Source organism: Salmo salar, chromosome ssa19 (genome assembly GCF_905237065.1).
Source record: "Salmo salar chromosome ssa19, Ssal_v3.1, whole genome shotgun sequence".
In the NCBI taxonomy this organism is placed as follows: Eukaryota; Metazoa; Chordata; class Actinopteri; order Salmoniformes; family Salmonidae; genus Salmo; species Salmo salar.
In genome coordinates, this window is record NC_059460.1 from 76,228,423 (window position 1) to 76,249,613 (window position 21,191).

At 41.1% G+C, this 21,191-nt stretch overlaps 1 protein-coding gene across 8 annotated transcripts in view; it reads left to right on the forward strand.

Annotated features, from left to right (window-relative positions):
• The window catches only part of LOC106579649 (protein 4.1), a 114,991-nt gene that overhangs the window by 35,410 nt on the left and 58,390 nt on the right, over positions 1–21,191 (forward strand). For 7 of the 8 annotated variants that reach the window (XM_045702739.1, XM_045702738.1, XM_045702742.1 and 4 more), the window contains exons 2-3: positions 18,240–18,373; positions 18,691–18,894. In XM_045702739.1, coding sequence (XP_045558695.1) covers positions 18,251–18,373; positions 18,691–18,894 — 327 coding nt within the window. In that variant the 5' untranslated portion in view covers positions 18,240–18,250. The remainder of the gene's footprint in view (positions 1–18,239; positions 18,374–18,690; positions 18,895–21,191) is intronic. The other variant, XM_045702744.1, reaches the window with a different exon arrangement.

Here is a 21,191-nt window from a genome sequence, read left to right on the forward strand (position 1 = left end):
AGGCAGCCATACCCAACTCTGTGGAAATCGCATGGGCCTCAAGTGTAATCGTTACAGCAACAACTAAGAATATAACTTGTTATTGTTCTTATACCATGCTATGACCACTTTATCCTGTGCTTAATGTGAAGCGCTATCCAAGGTTTTATAGAGGTTGTATCTAGGTTTTTATAGAGGTTGTATCTAGGTTTTTGGAGGTTGAATCTAGGTTTTTATAGAGGTTGTATCTAGGTTTTTGGAGGTTGAATCTAGGTTTTTGGAGGTTGAATCTAGGTTTTTGGAGGTTGAATCTAGGTTTTTGGAGGTTGTATCTAGGTTTTTGGAGGTTGTATCTAGGTTTTTATAGAGGTTGTATCTAGGTTTTTAATAGAGGTTGAATCTAGGTTTTTGGAGGTTGAATCTAGGTTTTTGGAGGTTGAATCTAGGTTTTTGGAGGTTGAATCTAGGTTTTTGAAGGTTGACGCTAGGTTTTTGAAGGTTTTATCTAGGTTTTTTGAAGGTTGTATCTAAGTTTTTTGAGGTTGTATTCTCTATTTCTAATAGTAATACTCTGGCCGTGTATAGGCCTATAGACAGTATATAGGCCTATAGACAGTATATAGGCTTATAGACAGTATATAGGCCTATAGACAGTATATAGGCCTATAGACAGTATATAGGCCTATAAGCAGTATATAGGCTTATAGACAGTATATAGGCCTATAGACAGTATATAGGCCTATAGACAGTATATAGGCTTATAGACAGTATATAGGCCTATAGACAGTATATAGGCCTATAGACAGTATATAGGCCTATAGACAGTATATAGGCCTATAGACAGTATATAGGCTTATAGACAGTATATAGGCCTATAGACAGTATATAGGCTTATAGACAGTATATAGGCCTATAGACAGTATATAGGCCTATAGACAGTATATAGGCCTATAAGCAGTATATAGGCTTATAGACAGTATATAGGCCTATAGACAGTATATAGGCCTATAGACAGTATATAGGCCTATAGACAGTATATAGGCCTATAAGCAGTATATAGGCTTATAGACAGTATATAGGCTTATAGACAGTATATAGGCCTATAGACAGTATATAGGCTTATAGACAGTATATAGGCCTATAGACAGTATATAGGCCTATAGACAGTATATAGGCCTATAGACAGTATATAGGCCTATAGACAGTATATAGGCTTATAGACAGTATATAGGCCTATAGACAGTATATAGGCCTATAGACAGTATATAGGCCTATAGACAGTATATAGGCTTATAGACAGTATATAGGCCTATAGACAGTATATAGGCCTATAGACAGTATATAGGCTTATAGACAGTATATAGGCCTATAGACAGTATATAGGCCTATAGACAGTATATAGGCCTATAGACAGTATATAGGCCTATAGACAGTATATAGGCCTATAGCTCTATATGGATTATAATCTTCACAGTATGCAGAGCGGCTGTCCTACATTTTTTGAATGACAGCCTTTAAGCACCCTCTGTAATTGTCTGGATCTGTGGATATTACTGTAACATCTAACTCCATGTGGTGCTTTAGATTCCATGGGATATATTCTTTAAGATGAGAACAAACAGAAAAACTGTTGGAGCTTAATATGCAGATCTGATCAGTACATGCATTTTAAAAAATTAGGATCTGAAATCCAATCCTTCTATTCTTTTCTATCTTATAATTATTCTATTTTTGCCATCTTAACCAGATTCTGTTTGCAGTTAGATGGACCTGATTGAATAATTCATATTTCTCATTAGTGAAATGCTATTGGGTTTATTTTGAAGGGGTCATTTGGTAGTGTGGTGAGCATGCATGCCTGGTCAATAATGTTCACAGCATCAGTATTAGGCTATATGAAATGCTCTGCTATTACAATGCCTGCTTTCTTTGCTTTGCCTTCAGTGGGGTAGGGTTGCTAGGTTACAGTAGCTTACTCTTTTAATGATACCTAATATTTAAATTGAAGGGAAAAAAACGTTGTTTTTGTAATTGCAGTTCTATTCTCTTAATTTCAGGAAAGAAGTGATTCATGTTTGTGTGGATACCAAGTATTGGACTAATTCCTTATTCATGAGCAGTGTGGTTTTGGGCCATGAATGTAAAATGTGTAAACCCATATAATAATTGGGCTCATCTAAACCATGTCAACTGGTTGAACCTCTCTCCCATCCAGATCAATGTTGCCCTCAAGACTCTTTTTCATCTGTCCTTGTCTTATTTAGCTTACGTGCACAAAACAGGTTTCTTCTGTGATAGGCCTTGATTACGGAAGTCCAGAGAGGACATATTAACAAAAATATATAAATCCCTCGTTATGTTGAGATCACAACTTATTTATCTCATGATCTCTACATAATGAAAGTTGTTTTGCTGAGATCACAAGATAATCAAAAGTACCACGCATCATCCATTTATTTGTTCAGATGCACGACAACCCCCTCATCAAGGAGCCCTGTGGCTGCATTGATCGCAATGCGCTTGTGGGACATTTAAGCCCTGAACGATGCCTAACAGGCATACTGTCTCTCAGGCTGCATGCCGCCCCCCCAAAACCACAGCCAATCGCATGCAAGGAACAATGTTGCTAACTTGGCTAGTATTGTGAGCTAGCTAACAATCTAGCTTGCTATCTATGCTGGTTGTTAGCTTGCATAACTGATATGTGCATAATTATAAGGGACACTTCATGTTTTGTGGATAATATTAACATTTACACTGGGTGAGCTCCATTCCTGACAGGCTGATCAGATTAAACTTCAGTCTCAAAGGCGGATAAGTCAGGATGCTGCCTTTTAGGCTGTTTTATAGGTAAGGCTCCTTGCAGGCAGATTAGCTGTCAAAGTGCTTTATAGGCAGATACATATCTGGTCCAGGAGGTGAGTTCTATTCCTGGCAGGCTGATCAGACTCAATACCATCCTCAGAGGCTGATGTCAGGATGCTGCCTTGTATGCTTCCATATGTAAGGCTCCTTGCAGAATGCCTACAAGGCAGCATCCTGATGTATCAGCCTCTGAGGCTGCTATTGAATCTGATCAAGCTCTGAGGCGGAAATTGAATTTGATCAGCCTGTCAGGAATGAAGCTCACCCACTGTAAATGTAAATATTATCGATAAAACATGAAGTTTCCCTTACAATTATACACATATCAGTTATGCAAGGCAACAAACAGCATAGATAACATGCTAGCTAGCTAGCTAGCTAGGTATCTAGCTAACAAGACTATCGAGCTAACTAGCTAGCTCACTCGCTCGTTTGTTCACAAGACTAGCCAAGTTAGCTGTGTTGTTGCTTTCATGTGATTGGCTGTGGTCTCGGGGGTGGCACACTGCCTGAGAGACAGGGCTGCTTGTCAGGCATCGTTCAAGGGCATAGCTCCCCCACGAGCTCTTAGCCCAAGGTAAGGGACATTTACCTTGCTAACTTTCTCATTTATAAACTGATAATGAGCTCCAAAAACAAATGAAAGCATGATGTTAGCATGAAATGTAGCCAAACATCTCTTAGTGTAGCAATCAGTAGAAACGTATGTGCTGGTCCACCGAGGGCTCTGCCGTCTCAGCCATACTGTCAATCAATACGTCACTCCTATTTATACAGTTTCTCTTGTGATCTCCACAAAACAACCTTTGTTATGTAGTGATCGTGAGATAAATACGTTGTGATCTCGACATAACGAAAAGGAATATTTTTCTTTATACATATGTCCTCTCTGGACTTCCGTACTTGATACAGCGCGTTGTGACAGACAGAATCCATGACGTACATCAACTCCCCCCAGTGCGTCTATTCAACTGTATACTTCCCCCCCTTCCCCCCCTTCTCTCCCTGTGCGGTCTGGGGGAGAATCCTGCCTCTGTGTGGGCTGCTGGCTGGTTAAATTGAAGGGCTCTTTGGTAAAGAGGACCAGCTGCTGCGGTGAACTGGGTAATTGTCTGGAGCGGCTCTCTGAACTCTGCCGGCACACTGCCGGCCCACTGGTACCATTAGTAGAACAGTAAGATTAAGGGAGATGCCATGCGGGGAAGAAAGCAATCAAATTGAAGGAGACAATCTGGGCCTTTGGGAGTAATTCAAGAGAGAACAGCAAGGTGGAGGAAGCAAGTGTAAGATAAAATTCTATTTGAAGAGGGGACATAGGCTGTTGGTAGTCTCTGTGCTGTAAATAGAGATAGGAGAAGAAGGGTTCAGATGCTATCTAGTCAGAGGAGTTTGTTTTCTTTTAGATACTTTGAGCATTTGATTGAGACTGCCCGGAGTGTTGAATGGGCGAGGTTTACACTTCTGTGGCTATTCCAATTTCACCAGAATAACTCAATCAAACGCAGCTTGAGTATTTGAATGAAAACGAACACCATTTGAACCCAGCTGTGTCTGACTAGAAGACAGCCCATAGTTTGATGCTATACGTTCTCTAGAAGAGTCACACAGTAGTACCTCAGGCAGAGAGACAGACTTTTGATAAGTACACTCCGGATACAGTAAGCCAGGAAATGTCAGAGCGGTCATCTCTTTCAAACAGCTGTCTGCATTCCAGCTGTGAGTGGAGAGAAGGCCGCAGATAGTTTCGCTGGGCTGAGTCACAGACTATAGATTGTAGTGTAACAGATCCCAGTACACACAGGGATTCTCTGCACAGCTATGCTCAACCCAGTCTGTATTGACAGCCTTGCTAATTTTAGGCCCCAATGGTTGAGAAAGAGAGATATGGGGAGAGTAGTATGGATGTAAAGAGACAGAGAGCGCGAGAGAGAGAGAGAGAGAGAGAGAGAGAGAATCATTCATGACACAATGGTAGCCCAGAGAGACACTTTCCCCTGGGGCTTTAGCAAGGGGCATGTGTGCAAAATACCATACATCAGTTTCCACCAGAGGTTGAGAAGCTACCCATTTGTTTTAGATAACATGTTATTTTTCCTGGAACTACTGGGTTTTGTCTCTGTGGTGAAATTCTCTTGACTTTCCACCTCTGATCATTGTTGGTTTTCACCTTGCTTCATTGGCCATGAAAGTTGACTAATTCTGGTTGAAACATTTTTACTCCTCTGAGAAATAAATTACCTTGAAATGATGGCTTGAATAATTCATATTTCTTCTTACTACAAACATAGAGAAATGTAAAATGTTCATGATATTTCAAGCAAAAATACACTAGGGCTACATTTACAACATTTTATGATTACAATTTCCTTGTATCAGAAAGGATTTCCTGACCTTCATGGGTGATACGATCTTTCTTGTTTGTTCTAATTTCTTGTCCGGCAGTAATGTCTGACTCTGCTGTTGCAATATTAATCCAACAGAAGACTGCTGTGCTGGTCCAAATTGGGCTGCAACTCCCTCTGTTCAGCCTGGACTATCTGTAACCCTGCCATAGTAACTGCCACAGCAATGGACACCTTTGTCTTTTTTTCCCCAGGCTAATTTTATCACGGTGTAACAATAGTGATTCTGTTTTATGGAAATGTGGTGCACAGTAGCCTACATGTTGTATGACATCTCTTCAGTGCTGTACCTTACGTATGTTGTACTTAGAGCGTATCATTTGGACTGAAGTAATGTCAGCCCATCTTGTATAACGAAGTAGTACTAATAACACAAGTGTAATGAACACAAAAAAACCTGCTTTTCTCAAGAGTGGAATTGACTTGCTATGGATGGAGTCCATCCTTTTAAGATTAGCCTATAACTCAGGGTCGTATTCCATTTGTCACATTGGCATAAATGATTCGGGAGACAGGCGCAGGAATGCGTAATAGTTTTTTTTATTAGGCCCAAATTATGGCGTGCCGTGTAAAGGCACGGGGACGAAGACCAAACAAACATGTACACAAAACACGGGGTTGAAACCCAAACAAAAAAGCGAGGAGTACCTCGAAAAAATAACACTAGCACAATGATTACCACACGGGATGAAACCCATAATCATCTGCACAATCTACAAGGACACGAAAGTCCAAAACATACAGCACAGGTACTCACACGCACCAACGGACATTGGAACAATAATCGACAAGACCATGGAAACCAAAGGGCACATATATACAAATACTAATCAGTGGGAATAGTGTGCGTGATGAATGTTCCGGAGGGATCCGTGACACCATTAAAGCTACAGTAGTAATACGGTGAAGAGAAGAATGTCCTTGCACAGCGAGAAAGCATTTAAAGGGGAATTACACACCAAAACAAAAAATGGTATTCTGGAGTGATTTAAGCATTGACATGGACTCAGAACATCCATTTTCGTTGTTTCTTTATGAATAATTGTAATATTGAGAGTAAAAAAAAGACAGAAATCCCAAACCAGGAAAAGTAAAATAGAGAAAACAGAATTTGAAAAAACACAAAATATCATTTTATGGTGCCTGTCATACCAAATACTGTTTATGAGCCATTATCTTATCAGGTATATTGACAGAAACAAATCTCTTGGAGCCGGGGAAGACATGCTTGCGACATGTTTCATTTTTTAAAAGTAGCTCTCATGCTAGAAAAGGTTGGAGTCCCCTGACTTACACTGTAAATTAAACATTCTTGACTTAGTAGTATTTTTTTGTGCATTACACTGTTCAGTCAGAAACAAGGAAGACATACCTGGGTTTGATTGAATAGGGCTCCTAGAAACGAAGCCCTTTTTCTACTTACCCAGAGTCAGATGAAGTCCTTGGATACCATGTTTGTCTCTGCTAGCTGTACCAGTAGACTCCCAGTCATTGCTTTAAATGCTAGTTAGCAATGGCTCACGGAACTACCTTCAAACACAGAGAAATGTTTATTCATATTCATCTGACTCTGGTTAGTAGAAAAATTGTTTAATTGCCCAAAAATACAAATAAAGGACTTCATTTAGGGATGGGTGGTATACCGTATTTTATGATATACCGGTATTGATGCACGGACCGGTTTGGGTTTTTACTTTACCTTCTATAACGGTATTTGAATGTTTGGTTTGTTAGATGTGATATGCCATGTGTAAACGTCCATTTTTATATTTTACTCCGCCACTTGAGTCATCTCTCTGCTCTCGCTCTCTCCATGCCGCTTTCCACACAGACCTAGCCTCGCCCCCTGTCACTCAAGGAGCGCATTTGTTGTTCCTCGACCACGAGACACTTCCGTTCAGTCTACATGGTCAATACAGCACATGCAACAATGATGACAACAACGATGCTGTTTTCACTTTGCTAATTTTAAATCCTCTAGCGTTCTATAATTACACTATTCATTTGTGTTTCTTACATCTTTTCTTAGCAAGTTGGGTCTAAATCTTGTTAGCCACTAATGCTATTTGCTAGTGGGCTGGCTAGATAGCTAGCTAATACATTTACTGAGTCAGAGCAAACCAAATAGCTATACATCCTGATAATACCAGTGATGGTGTAGACCTAAATCAGCATATTGTTTGTGCAACAGTATCTTCTAAATCAAAGAGGAATAATTGAGGCATGACTATGTTAGCTACTTGAAGTAGCTAAGAGAAAACAATCAATGTAGCCAAAGATTATAGGGTCTCCTAGGAAACGCTTACCAACACTTTGGTCCTAACCTGTCACAATAACTCCTCCCTGGCAATTTCATTGTCATGTCAAACAACACTGTATGCAAAGTGACCACTATCATATTCTTACTAAAATTACAATAGTCATTCTATTTCCATGATTCCAACAGTTCACCCAAGTATTTTGCTCTAAATCACAAGACAAATCGCCATTGCAACATTTGTTTAAAAAAAGGCCTAGATTTTTTGCCCATATCGTGCAGCACTCTGTGGCAGTGTGAAAATGATCTCAAATGAGTGCAGGAAATACAGAAAATGATTTTGGGTTGAAGTTGAATTGAACAGTATAAACCAATTATAATGGAGAAAGACTCATTGAAATCACTTAGAATGGATGTGTTGCCATCCTAGGATCACTCACTACTCATAAAGCACATTTAGAACTTATATTATTAAAAAACAAAATACCGTCAAATAATGTCATACCATCCATTTTTTTTAATACTGTGATATGATATTTGGGCCATATAGCCCAGCCCTAACTTAACTGCCTAAATCTCTTTAACTCTTAGTGCCTGATTTCATCCCTGACCCTCCATGGAAGAAAGGTGACATGGGGAAAGACAATCCTATGCTTCTTTCAGAGATCTGAAAATATCCCCCAGCACGTCACAGCTATGTTAGAGGATTTTATCGCTCCCTAGGTGTCAGTGGGGCTGTCTCAGAACATTTCCCAACATCTCCTCTGGCAGATTGTTCGGAGCGACTCCCGTCATTACCCATCAGCCTCTGAGAAGCGGAGCATGCTGGGGGATATTTTTAGATCTTTGAAAGAAACGATAGGGGGAGGGAAAAGAAAGGAAACCAAGCTGTTGCCTTCTTGCTGTTTACCCATTTGTTTGAATTGGTGTAAAAATGCGATTGAGATGAGATTGTCCTCAGCTTTTGTCAGCTTTTTTCTTCTCTATCTCAAATGTTTTCCCAAACTCTAGCAGTGAGGTAAAAGCCTACCCATTGGTTAAAAACAAGAATAAAACGATGGGCTACAACAAAACTGTCCGGTTAAAAGTGAGAGATTGAGCTGGCTAGGTCCAATTTTTAGTATGGCGATATACACTATATATACAAAAGTATGTGGACACCCCTTCAAATTAGTGTATTCGGCTATTTCAGCCACACCCTTTGCTGACAGGTGTATAAAATCAAGCACACAGCCATGCAATCTCCATAGACAAACATTAGCAGTAGAAAGAGCTCAGTGACTTTCAACATGGTACCGTCATAAGATGCCACCTTTCCAACAAGTCAGTTCGTCACATTTCTGCCCTGCTAGAGCTGCCCCGGTCAACTGTAAGTGCTGTTATTGTGAAGTGGAAACGTCTAGGAGCAACAATGGCTCGCCAAGCTCACAGAACGGGACCGCAGAGTGCTGAAGCGCGTAGCACGTAAAAATCATCTGTCCTCTGTTGCAACACTCACTACCGAGTTCCAAACTGCCTCTGGAAGTAACGTCAGCACAAGAACTGTTCGTCGGGAGCTTTATGAAATGGGTTTTCATGGCCGAGCAGCTGCACACAAGCCTAAGAAAACCATGCTCAATGCCAAGCGTCGGCTGGAGTGGTGCAAAGCTCGCCATCATTGGACTCTGGAGCAGTGGAAACGCGTTCTCTGGAGTGATGAATCACGCTTCACCATCTGGCAGTCCGACGGACTAATCTAGGTTTGGCGGATGCCAGGAGAACGCTACCTGCCACAATGCACAGTGCCAACTGTAAAGTTTGGTTGAGGAGGAATAATGGTCTGGGGCTGTTTTTCATGGTTCGGGCCAGGCCGCTTAGTTCCAGTGAAGGGAAATCTTAACGCTACATCATACAATGACATTCTAGACGATTCTGTTCTTCCAACTTTGTGGCAACCGTTTGGGGAAGGTCCTTTCCTGTTTCAGCATGACAATGCCCCCGTGCACAAAGCGATGGCCATACAGAAATGGTTTCTCGAGATCTGTGTGGAAGTACTTGACTGGCCTGCACAGAGCTCTGACCTCAACCCCATCGAAAACCTTTGAGATGAATTGGAACGCCGGCTGCAAGCCAGGCTTAATCGCCCAACATCAGCGTACGACCTCACTAATGCTCTTGTGGGAGTCCCCGCAGCAATGTTCCAACATCTAGTGGAAAGCCTTCCCAGAGGAGTGGAGGCTGTTATAACAGCAAAGGGGGGTACAAACTCCATATTAATGCCCATGATTTTGGAATGAGATGTTTGACGAGCAGGTACTTTTGGCTAGGTAGAGTAGCATTTCTATGATCCACAAATCCCCGATTTACATTAGAGAAGGTCTGTAGAGCAACACACACACACACACACACACACACACACGCAAACACACTAATATAGGTAATTTCAGCCTGGAATGTAGCATTTATTGAGCTCATTCCCTTCACTACTCCTACAGCAGACTCATCACTACTCCTCCAGCAGACTCATCACTACTCCTACAGCAGATTCATCACTACTCCTCCAGCAGACTCATCACTACTCCTCCAGCAGACTCATCACTACTCCTCCAGCAGACCCATCACTACTCCTACAGCAGACTCATCACTACTCCGCCAGCAGACTCATCACTACTCCTACAGCAGACTCTTCACTACCCCTACAGCAGATTCATCACTACTCCTCCAGCAGACTCATCACTACTCCTCCAGCAGAGCATCACTACTCCTACAGCAGACTCATCACTACTCCTCCAGCAGACACATCACTACTCCTACAGCAGACTCATCACTATTCCTACAGCAGACTCATCACTACTCCTACAGAAGATTCATCACTACTCCTCCAGCAGACTCATCACTACTCCTCCAGCAGACTCATCACTACTCCTACAGCAGACTCATCACTACTCCTACAGCAGATTCATCACTACTCCTCCAGCAGATTCATCACTACTCCTACAGCAGACTCATCACTACTCCTACAGCAGACTCATCACTACTCCTCCAGCAGACTCTTCACTACTCCTACAGCAGACTGTAGGAGTAGTTAAAAAGGATGTTCTACTCCTCACTTTTACCCTTCCGACTTTACCTTTGGAGAGAGAACCATTTCCCCGTCAGCACAAATCAACAGGCCACATTTGGGAGCGGTTCATTTCAAAGTCTAATGCCCTGGTTTTATTTGGCCGTAAATTCTATTAGCTTCTATCCGCTCAAGGACACTTTTTACCTCTTTGAATTATCCCCTTACATTTAGTTCTTTGCCTTGTCAATGGACTATTTTCTGTAATGTTTAGAGAAATATGTCTATTGTTTTTAAGAAAAACACATTCTTTCTCTATATGTTAATTGTAATGGATTATACAATATTTGCAGTCACTGTTAGACTAATGAAGCTAAGGTTATGCAAGTGAGGGAAACGTTGTCTAGTAAAAAAAAAAATTATGAGAAGTTTTAGCATTAGGCTATAATTCAGTGTGATTTGTATGCTAACATCTGATTACATCCACACTGGCAGGTGGAGCGTCTTTACAAATCAATGCTAATGTCTGATTACATCCACACTGGCAGGTGGAGCGTCTTTACAAATCAATGCTAATGTCTGATTACATCCACACTGGCAGGTGGAGCGTCTTTACAAATCAATGCTAATGTCTGATTACATCTACACTGGCAGGTGGAGCGTCTTTACAAATCAATGCTAATGTCTGATTACATCCACACTGGCAGGTGGAGCGTCTTTACAAATCAATGCTAATGTCTGATTACATCTACACTGGCAGGTGTTGCGTCTTTACAAATCAATGCTAATGTCTGATTACATCCACACTGGCAGGTGTTGCGTCTTTACAAATCAATGCTAATGTCTGATTACATCTACACTGGCAGGTGTTGCGTCTTTACAAATCAATGCTAATGTCTGATTACATCTACACTGGCAGGTGTTGCGTCTTTACAAATCAATGCTAATGTCTGATTACATCTACACTGGCAGGTGTTGCGTCTTTACAAATCAATGCTAATGTCTGATTACATCTACACTGGCAGGTGTTGCGTCTTTACAAATCAATGCTAATGTCTGATTACATCTACACTGGCAGGTGGAGAGTCTTTACAAATCAATGCTAATGTCTGATTACATCCACACTGGCAGGTGGAGAGTCTTTACAAATCAATGCTAATGTCTGATTACATCCACACTGGCAGGTGGAGAGTCTTTACAAATCAATGCTAATGTCTGATTACATCCACACTGGCAGGTGTTGCGTCTTTACAAATCAATGCTAATGTCTGATTACATCTACACTGGCAGGTGTTGCGTCTTTACAAATCAATGCTAATGTCTGATTACATCTACACTGGCAGGTGTTGCGTCTTTACAAATCAATGCTAATGTCTGATTACATCTACACTGGCAGGTGTTGCGTCTTTACAAATCAATGCTAAGGTCTGATTACATCTACACTGGCAGGTGTTGCGTCTTTACAAATCAATGCTAATGTCTGATTACATCTACACTGGCAGGTGTTGCGTCTTTACAAATCAATGCTAATGTCTGATTACATCTACACTGGCAGGTGTTGCGTCTTTACAAATCAATGCTAATGTCTGATTACATCTACACTGGCAGGTGTTGCGTCTTTACAAATCAATGCTAATGTCTGATTACATCTACACTGGCAGGTGTTGCGTCTTTACAAATCAATGCTAATGTCTGATTACATATACACTGGCAGGTGTTGAGTCTTTACAAATCAATGCTAATGTCTGATTACATCCACACTGGCAGGTGTTGCGTCTTTACAAATCAATGCTAATGTCTGATTACATCCACACTGGCAGGTGTTGCGTCTTTACAAATCAATGCTAATGTCTGATTACATCCACACTGGCAGGTGTTGAGTCTTTACAAATCAATGCTAATGTCTGATTACATCCACACTGGCAGGTGTTGCGTCTTTACAAATCAATGCTAATGTCTGATTACATCTACACTGGCAGGTGTTGCGTCTTTACAAATCAATGCTAATGTCTGATTACATCCACACTGGCAGGTGTTGCGTCTTTACAAATCAATGCTAATGTCTGATTACATCCACACTGGCAGGTGTTGCATCTTTACAAATCAATGCTAATGTCTGATTACATCTACACTGGCAGGTGTTGCGTCTTTACAAATCAATGCTAATGTCTGATTACATCTACACTGGCAGGTGTTGCGTCTTTACAAATCAATGCTAATGTCTGATTACATCCACACTGGCAGGTGTTGCGTCTTTACAAATCAATGCTAATGTCTGATTACATCTACACTGGCAGGTGTTGCGTCTTTACAAATCAATGCTAATGTCTGATTACATCCACACTGGCAGGTGTTGAGTCTTTACAAATCAATGCTAATGTCTGATTACGTCTACACTGGCAGGTGTTGCGTCTTTACAAATCAATGCTAATGTCTGATTACATCCACACTGGCAGGTGTTGAGTCTTTACAAATCAATGCTAATGTATTCTGACCAGAATCTCACCGCAATGTTACGTTGTTCTCATTTCTATCCAGGCGTTGTTGATTATAATTTACATTATTAGGATAATTTGCATCAGACATATGTTCTAATCTAGATCAGAAATTAGCAATCTTTCTCTAGCATTTTGTTTAATTTGCACAGGCATGCTCATGTCGCCTCTTGTCATAGCTAGTCTACATCCCTTCCAGTTTTTACATCCGCGTTGCCCTGAAGCTCGGATATGAAAAAAATCACTAAAAGTCATTTTGGAGATTGGGCTTTGGTATTGGCATTTTTATTGCCTACCAATGGTTTCCATGCCAACGGGGTTCTTCTAGCTGGCCTACTCTAATCTGTCACCTGTTTGGTTGGAATAAACAGAGGGAGAGCTTATGGTGTGACATCATGCTGCCTGGCCAACAGTGCACACTGACCTATATTACAGATAGTCGATTAAACCAAGGGAAGGTTCCACAGGCTTACACCCCACAGAGTCCATTTACAACCCTGCAAGGATAAGCCTTCTGTTGAATGAAGAGGAATAAAATGCTCTGGAAAGACTGACTAGGGGATGTGTAGCTGGGTGGACCTCGCGATCTTTGTAGTGGCTATTGTTTTGTAATGGTGAGCATTAATTGAATAAATGCATTATGAAATGAATGCAGTGAGTTCAACACCAGTTCATGACGTGTTGCTGAGAGTTTGTTTTTGTAAAATGTTGAAACAACTTGAGTGCAACATTGAGTTGGTTTCTCAGTAAAGCACACAGTCTTTCAGTAGTAGCTGATGAACCCTGTATGCTCTGATTGCCACGGGCCGTAGTGGCCAAGGTTGGGTAGGTTAAATGTAATCCGTTACAGTTACTAGTTACCTGTCCAAAATTTTAATCAGTAACTTTTGGATTACCCAAACTCAGTAACGTAATCTGATTACATTCAGTTACTTTTAGATTACTTTCCCCTAAAGAGGCATTAGAAGAAGACACAAATGTATGTTACCAATTGAATGACATCTATTGCAGGATAAATCCATGTTAAAGTTTACATAGCTGGCCATATATGGATGTTACATTTTACTTTATGGGTTGGTTATGTAGGCTTCTTCTAACCCATCACTTTCTACTACATATAATAATGCGATTACATTATATCTTTACATTAAAAACCAATGTCTATCAGAATTACAATAAATGTTATACCCCTTGATCTTCAAGAATAGGACTTGGAAATATGGAAGTAAAGATTAGCCTAATTGTTTTACCTAAACATAATCCCAAAACGAAGGATTTATTAGCCAGCCCTACTCTGTTGTTTATGATTTGGTTGTAACCAGTCTCAGATTAATAGACAGCTGTGGATGCAAGGACTGACCATCCATGATATCAAAATGATTGTTATAACCATGTTATGAGGCTATACAGTGTTTGTTAACATTTACAAAGTTTACAAACATTGGAGAAAAACAAGTTTATATTTTGGGTTCTGATTAGGTATGACAGTTGAACTAAACTCATGAGGCATTTATAAATTAAGAATCATTGGATATATTTAAATATAATTTATAAGTCCAGAATCGGACATAGCAACTACAGATTGCCCCTTTAAGTGTATCAGAAGCGTGCAAGTTTGAGCGTGCGTCCATGGAGTTATATTTTTATCAGCATGAATTAGATTGAGAAATAAAAGCCCCACTTTTATTCCATAGGCTGGGATCTGCACTGTGTATCTGTTACAAGAGTGCATTTTTCACTGGCTGTCCACTGGTTTCAAAAACAATGATTGATATGCAGTTTAAACTTCTTGAATTCAACCATTATTGGGTTTAAATACACATTTAGTGAACAGTTTAAATACACATTTAGTGAACAGTTTAAATACACATTTGTGAACAGCCATCCACAACAACCACAATCCGTAAGGCGCAAATAGCTAAATGAGAGAGCAGCAGTGAGATTGACATCAATGCGCCATGTAGATATCGATAATAAGTGATATCCATATCGCCGTAGACTACACCACTGCTCTCATCCTTACCTCCAAGCCTTTATTCAAATTGGATAATGTTTGGATGCCGACAGCAGTCACACCATTACATGTAATCTGTTACTCCCCAGGGGCCCTTTGTTGGTGTGTGTGTGTGTGTGTGTGTGTGTGTGTGTGTGTGTGTGTGTGTGTGTGTGTGTGTGTGTGTGTGTGTGTGTGTGTGTGTGTGTGTGTGCATCATCATTTTTACATGTAATGTTTCTGTGTGTGTGCATGTTTATGTGCGTGTGTGTGTGTGTGTGTGTGTGTGTGTGTGTGTGTGTGTGTGTGTGTGTGTGTGTGTGCATCATCATTTTTACATGTGCATGTTTATGTGTGTGTGCATGTTTATGTGTGTGTGTGTCTTCACCTCAGTTTTGACAAAACAGTATGTACCTGGGCTTGTATGATATTTCACACTGTGAATCAAATATTTTTGAAACTGAGTAAAAAAACTAAAATATTTGGTTCATCGTGGGGTCATTTGTAAAACATCCATGAGTTAAGAGAAGTGGTTTGAATTGTATATTTTTGTTCCATGTTGTGGTTTGAATTGTATATTTATGTTCCATGTTGTGGTTTGAATTGTATATTTTTGTTCCATGTTGTGGTTTGAATTGTATATTTTTGTTCCATGTTGTGGTTTGAATTGTATATTTTTGTTCCATGTTGTGGTTTGAATTGTATAATTTTGTTCCATGTTGTGGTTTGAATTGTATAATTTTGTTCCATGTTGTGGTTTGAATTGTATAATTTTGTCCCATGTTGTGGTTTGAATTGTATATTTTTGTCCCATGTTGTGGTTTGAATTGTATATTCTATATTTTGTGTGTGTGTGTGTGTGTGTGTGTGTGTGTGTGTGTGTGTGTGTGTGTGTGTGTGTGTGTGTGTGTGTGTGTGTGTGTGTGTGTGTGTGTGTGTTTGTGCGTGTGTGAATGCCGCACTACCCCAGCCAAACACCTCCAGCCATGCAGGCCAAAGATCACATACTAACGTTTCCCTCGCAGATTCATTACAGCATGGATACGTCATTAATGACACTAATACATATTTACAGTGATTCATGTGGAGTTAGCACATAGGAATCATAAAATGGTAATAGGTTGTTGATATGGTGTCAAATGATGAGCAAATGGACTGAAGTGGTTTTTATTTGTTTGTTTTTGTAAAAAAGCATTTAATATTTTTACCTTACTTTGTCCTTTAAGACAGCTGAATATATTTGACAAGCAGTTATCTGACCAGTAGTTATCTGACCAGTAGTTATTTGACCAGTAGTTATCTGACCAGTAGTTATCTGACCAGTAGTTATTTGACCAGTAGTTATTTGACCAGTAGTTATCTGACCAGTAGTTATCTGACCAGTATTTGACCAGTAGTTATCTGACTAGTATTTGACCAGTAGTTATTTGACCAGTAGTTATCTGACCAGTAGTTATCTGACCAGTAGTTATTTGACCAGTAGCTATCTGACCAGTAGTTATCTGACCAGTAGTTATCTGACCAGTAGTTATTTGACCAGTAGTTACCTGACCAGTAGTTATCTGACCAGTAGTTATCTGACCAGTAGTTATTTGACCAGTAGCTATCTGACCAGTAGTTATCTGACCAGTAGTTATCTGACCAGTAGTTATCTGACCAGTAGTTATTTGACCAGTAGTTATTTGACCAGTAGTTACCTGACCAGTAGTTATCTGACCAGTAGTTATCTGACCAGTAGTTATTTGACCAGTAGTTATCTGACCAGTAGTTATTTGACCAGTAGTTACCTGACCAGTAGTTATCTGACCAGTAGTTATTTGACCAGTAGTTATTTGACCAGTAGTTATCTGACCAGTAGTTATTTGACCAGTAGTTATTTGACCAGTAGCTATCTGACCAGTAGTTATCTGACCAGTAGTTATCTGACCAGTAGTTATTTGACCAGTAGTTATTTGACCAGTAGCTATCTGACCAGTAGTTATCTGACCAGTAGTTATCTGACCAGTAGTTATTTGACCAGTAGATATTTGACCAGTAGTTATCTGACCAGTAGTTATTTGACCAGTAGTTATCTGACCAGTAGTTATCTGACCAGTAGTTATTTGACCAGTAGATATTTGACCAGTAGTTATCTGACCAGTAGTTATCTGACCAGTAGTTATTTGACCAGTAGTTATTTGACCAGTAGTTATTTGACCAGTAGTGTGTACTCAGTGGAACCCGTATGCACAAAATCTAAGTCCTTTTATGATTTGCCGACGTATAATGGGAGCCATCATTTTGCCTATCAAAAATATAGTACAGTAAATTGTACTGGACTGCTATAGTTGCCAGTTACACCTTACTTTATTTAAATTTGAAAGACACTTGGGAAAACTGATGGACTGTCACAATGACACATTGAGAGATATTAGTGCTGGGGTGAGTGTGAGTTTCTCACAACTCTTCAATCATTTTAATCACAGTTTAATCACTGCTGTCTCAAATAAGCTTATTACGGGGGGAGGAATACTGTATTGGCACCTCTGTTTCAACCTTGGAGCTATGTCAAATACATCAGTAGTCAAATCAATGCTGACTTTCACATCAAGTGTTTCTTATCATGGCAGTTGCCCTAGAGATGTTTGGCATTGGCAGGGAGGAATTGTTCTTCATTGCTATGCAGGTTGTTCTTGATTTATCCCATATTCATCTTTTGACACATATAAGGAAGTGCTCCTCAGATGGACGATGTGGTGGTTGCCAATATGATGATATCCCTGCATTGCTGTACACTCTTAGAAAAAAGGCTTCCAAAAGGGTTCTTCGCTGTCCCCATAGGATAACCCTTTGAAGAACCCTTTTTGGTTCCAGGTAGAAACTATTTTGGGTTCCATGTTGAACCCTATGTGGAAAGGGTTCTACATGTGACCCAAAAGGGTTCTACTTGGAACCAAAAGGGTTCTACCTGGAACCAAAAAGGGTTCTTCAAAGGATTATCCTATGGGGACAGCGAAGAACCCTTTCCGTTCTAGATAACACTTTATTTCTAAGAGTGTAAGCTGTCATTTTGAAGTATTCAGTTTATTATTATAGCGTATTCTTATAAATGAGTTGGGTCTGAGTTGTAGCTAGACATGTGGACATGTATAAGGGCATGTGTTGTACCTGTTTTCACCGTCCAAATTCTCCCGTCTCATGTTGTGTGTATTTATTTCCTGTGTTGTAGGGTGAATCACCATGACGACAGAACCAAATTCAGAGTCTAGCGCGGACCAGCAGGAGGCCAGTGCGGCTCCACAACTGGAGGCGGACTCTTTTCCCCCGGCTGCCGCCCACAGCACGCCTGTCAGGAAAGAGCAGGTTAGCCACACCCACAAAATACGCACCGTCATCGTCATACAGGAAGCGAATTAGGAAACGGCTTTATATTCGATTTAAATGGCTGAATTTGAATGGAAGTCACAGAAACATTTGATAACATATCAAACACCCACATGATAATAAACAAGTATAAATATTTTCTCTGAACTTTCCTGTCAGATTCATCCGGCAAACAAACTATTTATTCCACTTGACCATTCATGTCACAAGCTGTTTGGTCCAAAACAACACATTATCATAATCATACCTCTTCAACATGCCCACGGTGCTGTCTTAAAATGTGTCCCCCTGTCCAGAACGGCGAGAGAGCGGAGGCAGGTGTGGTCCCACAGGGGAATCAGCTGGAGCCATCGCAGGCGGAGGAGGACAGGACCTCGTACAGGTCGTCCACCAGTAAGCTGTCCAGGTCTCCCGGTGGAGGACGGAGTGTCCGTAGCTCCAGGAACATGCAGTGCAAGGTCACCCTGCTCGATGGCTCCTTCTACACCTGCATGGTGGAGGTGGGTTTGTTTCGCTGTTTGTGGAGAGGAGTTTAGGAGGTAGGTTTTTATTTATTTAACTAGGCAAGTCAGTTAAGAACAAATTCTTATTTACAATGACGGCCTACCCTGGCCAAACCCTAACGACGCTGGGCCTATTGTGCACCGCCCTATGGGACTCCCAATCATGGCTGGTTGTGATACAGTAAGTGGGTTGGTGTGTGTGTGTGTGTGTGTGTGTGTGTGTGTGTGTGTGTGTGTGTGTGTGTGTGTGTGTGTGTGTGTGTGTGTGTGTGTGTGTGTGTGTGTGTGTGTGTGTGTGTGTGTAGAAGAGTTCACCAGGGATAGAGATGGGGTGGTCAAAGACGGTATCAAAGTTAGTCTAAGTGACATTTCTTTGTTTTCTTAATTTAACCTTTATTTCATCAGGGAGTCATACTGAGACTGAGGTCTATTTATTTCATCAGGGAGTCATACTGAGACTGAGGTCTATTTATTTCATCAGGGAGTCATACTGAGACTGAGGTCTATTTATTTCATCAGGGAGTCATACTGAGACTGAGGTCTATTTATTTCATCAGGGAGTCATACTGAGACTGAGGTCTATTTATTTCATCAGGGAGTCATACTGAGACTGAGGTCTATTTATTTCATCAGGGGAGTCATACTGAGACTGAGGTCTATTTATTTCATCAGGGGAGTCATACTGAGACTGAGGTCTATTTATTTCATCAGGGAGTCATACTGAGACTGAGGTCTATTTATTTCATCAGGGAGTCATACTGAGACTGAGGTCTATTTATTTCATCAGGGAGTCATACTGAGACTGAGGTCTATTTATTTCATCAGGGGAGTCATACTGAGACTGAGGTCTATTTATTTCATCAGGGAGTCATACTGAGACTGAGGTCTATTTATTTCATCAGGGAGTCATACTGAGACTGAGGTCTATTTATTTCATCAGGGAGTCATACTGAGACTGAGGTCTATTTATTTCATCAGGGAGTCATACTGAGACTGAGGTCTATTTATTTCATCAGGGAGTCATACTGAGACTGAGGTCTATTTATTTCATCAGGGAGTCATACTGAGACTGAGGTCTATTTATTTCATCAGGGAGTCATACTGAGACTGAGGTCTATTTATTTCATCAGGGAGTCATACTGAGACTGAGGTCTATTTATTTCATCAGGGAGTCATACTGAGACTGAGGTCTATTTATTTCATCAGGGAGTCATACTGAGACTGAGGTCTATTTATTTCATCAGGGAGTCATACTGAGACTGAGGTCTATTTATTTCATCAGGGAGTCATACTGAGACTGAGGTCTCTTTGACAGATGAACCCTGAAAAATTCAAGTTGGCTTGAGATTGTTTTTATCACGCTGACTCAATGACCTCTCCTTCTACAAATTCACCAGTTTACAGGATGGGTGGACATTCATGGTATTGTTCCATTAGAAGCTCATCTATATGCATGGCTCTTCCTTTTATTTCCTGTATTCTCTGATCTTAACAGAATTAAAGACTATGGAATTGACTCTGCTTTTAACAGTATTGTAATAAACTCCCCTTAGACCTAATACTGTCTGTTTACATTGATCAACACCCCCTCCCCCACCACGTCTAGAGACAAAGCTCTTGGGGCTAATTTGACGTTTTGCTTCTAAGCAGACGTCATCCATCGCTCTGTATAAATCTGTCCTGTCCTATATATTTAATGTTTTGTCTCCAGAGACTCTGTTCTGTAGCTTCCAGCAAACTCTGTCAGACAAAAACTGGAGAGAAACCAATCTACTTAGTGCAGTTTGAGCCCTAGGCTGGATTTAGACAGATTAGTCAGAACGTCCAATGGAAAAAGATGATAGAGCATTGTGGCCGGTTGGCCCAGTCGTTCGGTTGGTCGCTTGGTGTTGGTGGCCATGGGAATGTGACACGTCGGAGAGAGGGGTGTGGCCCCGGGCTTAATGTGCTGCAGTGATAATTGACTGGCTCTGTTCCCAGCAGAGAGGACAGAGGAGAGATGTGGGGAGGGGGGAGGGGGGAAGAGTGAGGGGGGGCAAGGGGAAAGAGAGGGGGCAGGTGGAAGAGAGGGGAGGGGGAAGAGTGAGGGGGGGCAAGGGGAAAGAGAGGGGGCAGGTGGAAGAGAGGGGAGGGGGGAAGCGTGAGGGGGCAGGGGGAAGAGAGTGGGAGGCAGGGGGAAGAGTGTGGGGCAGGGGAAGAGAGAGGGGGCAGGGGAAGAGTGAGGGGGCAGGGGAAGAGAGAGGGGGGCAGGGGGGAAGAGTGAGGGGGGCAGGGGGAAGAGAGAGGGGGCATGG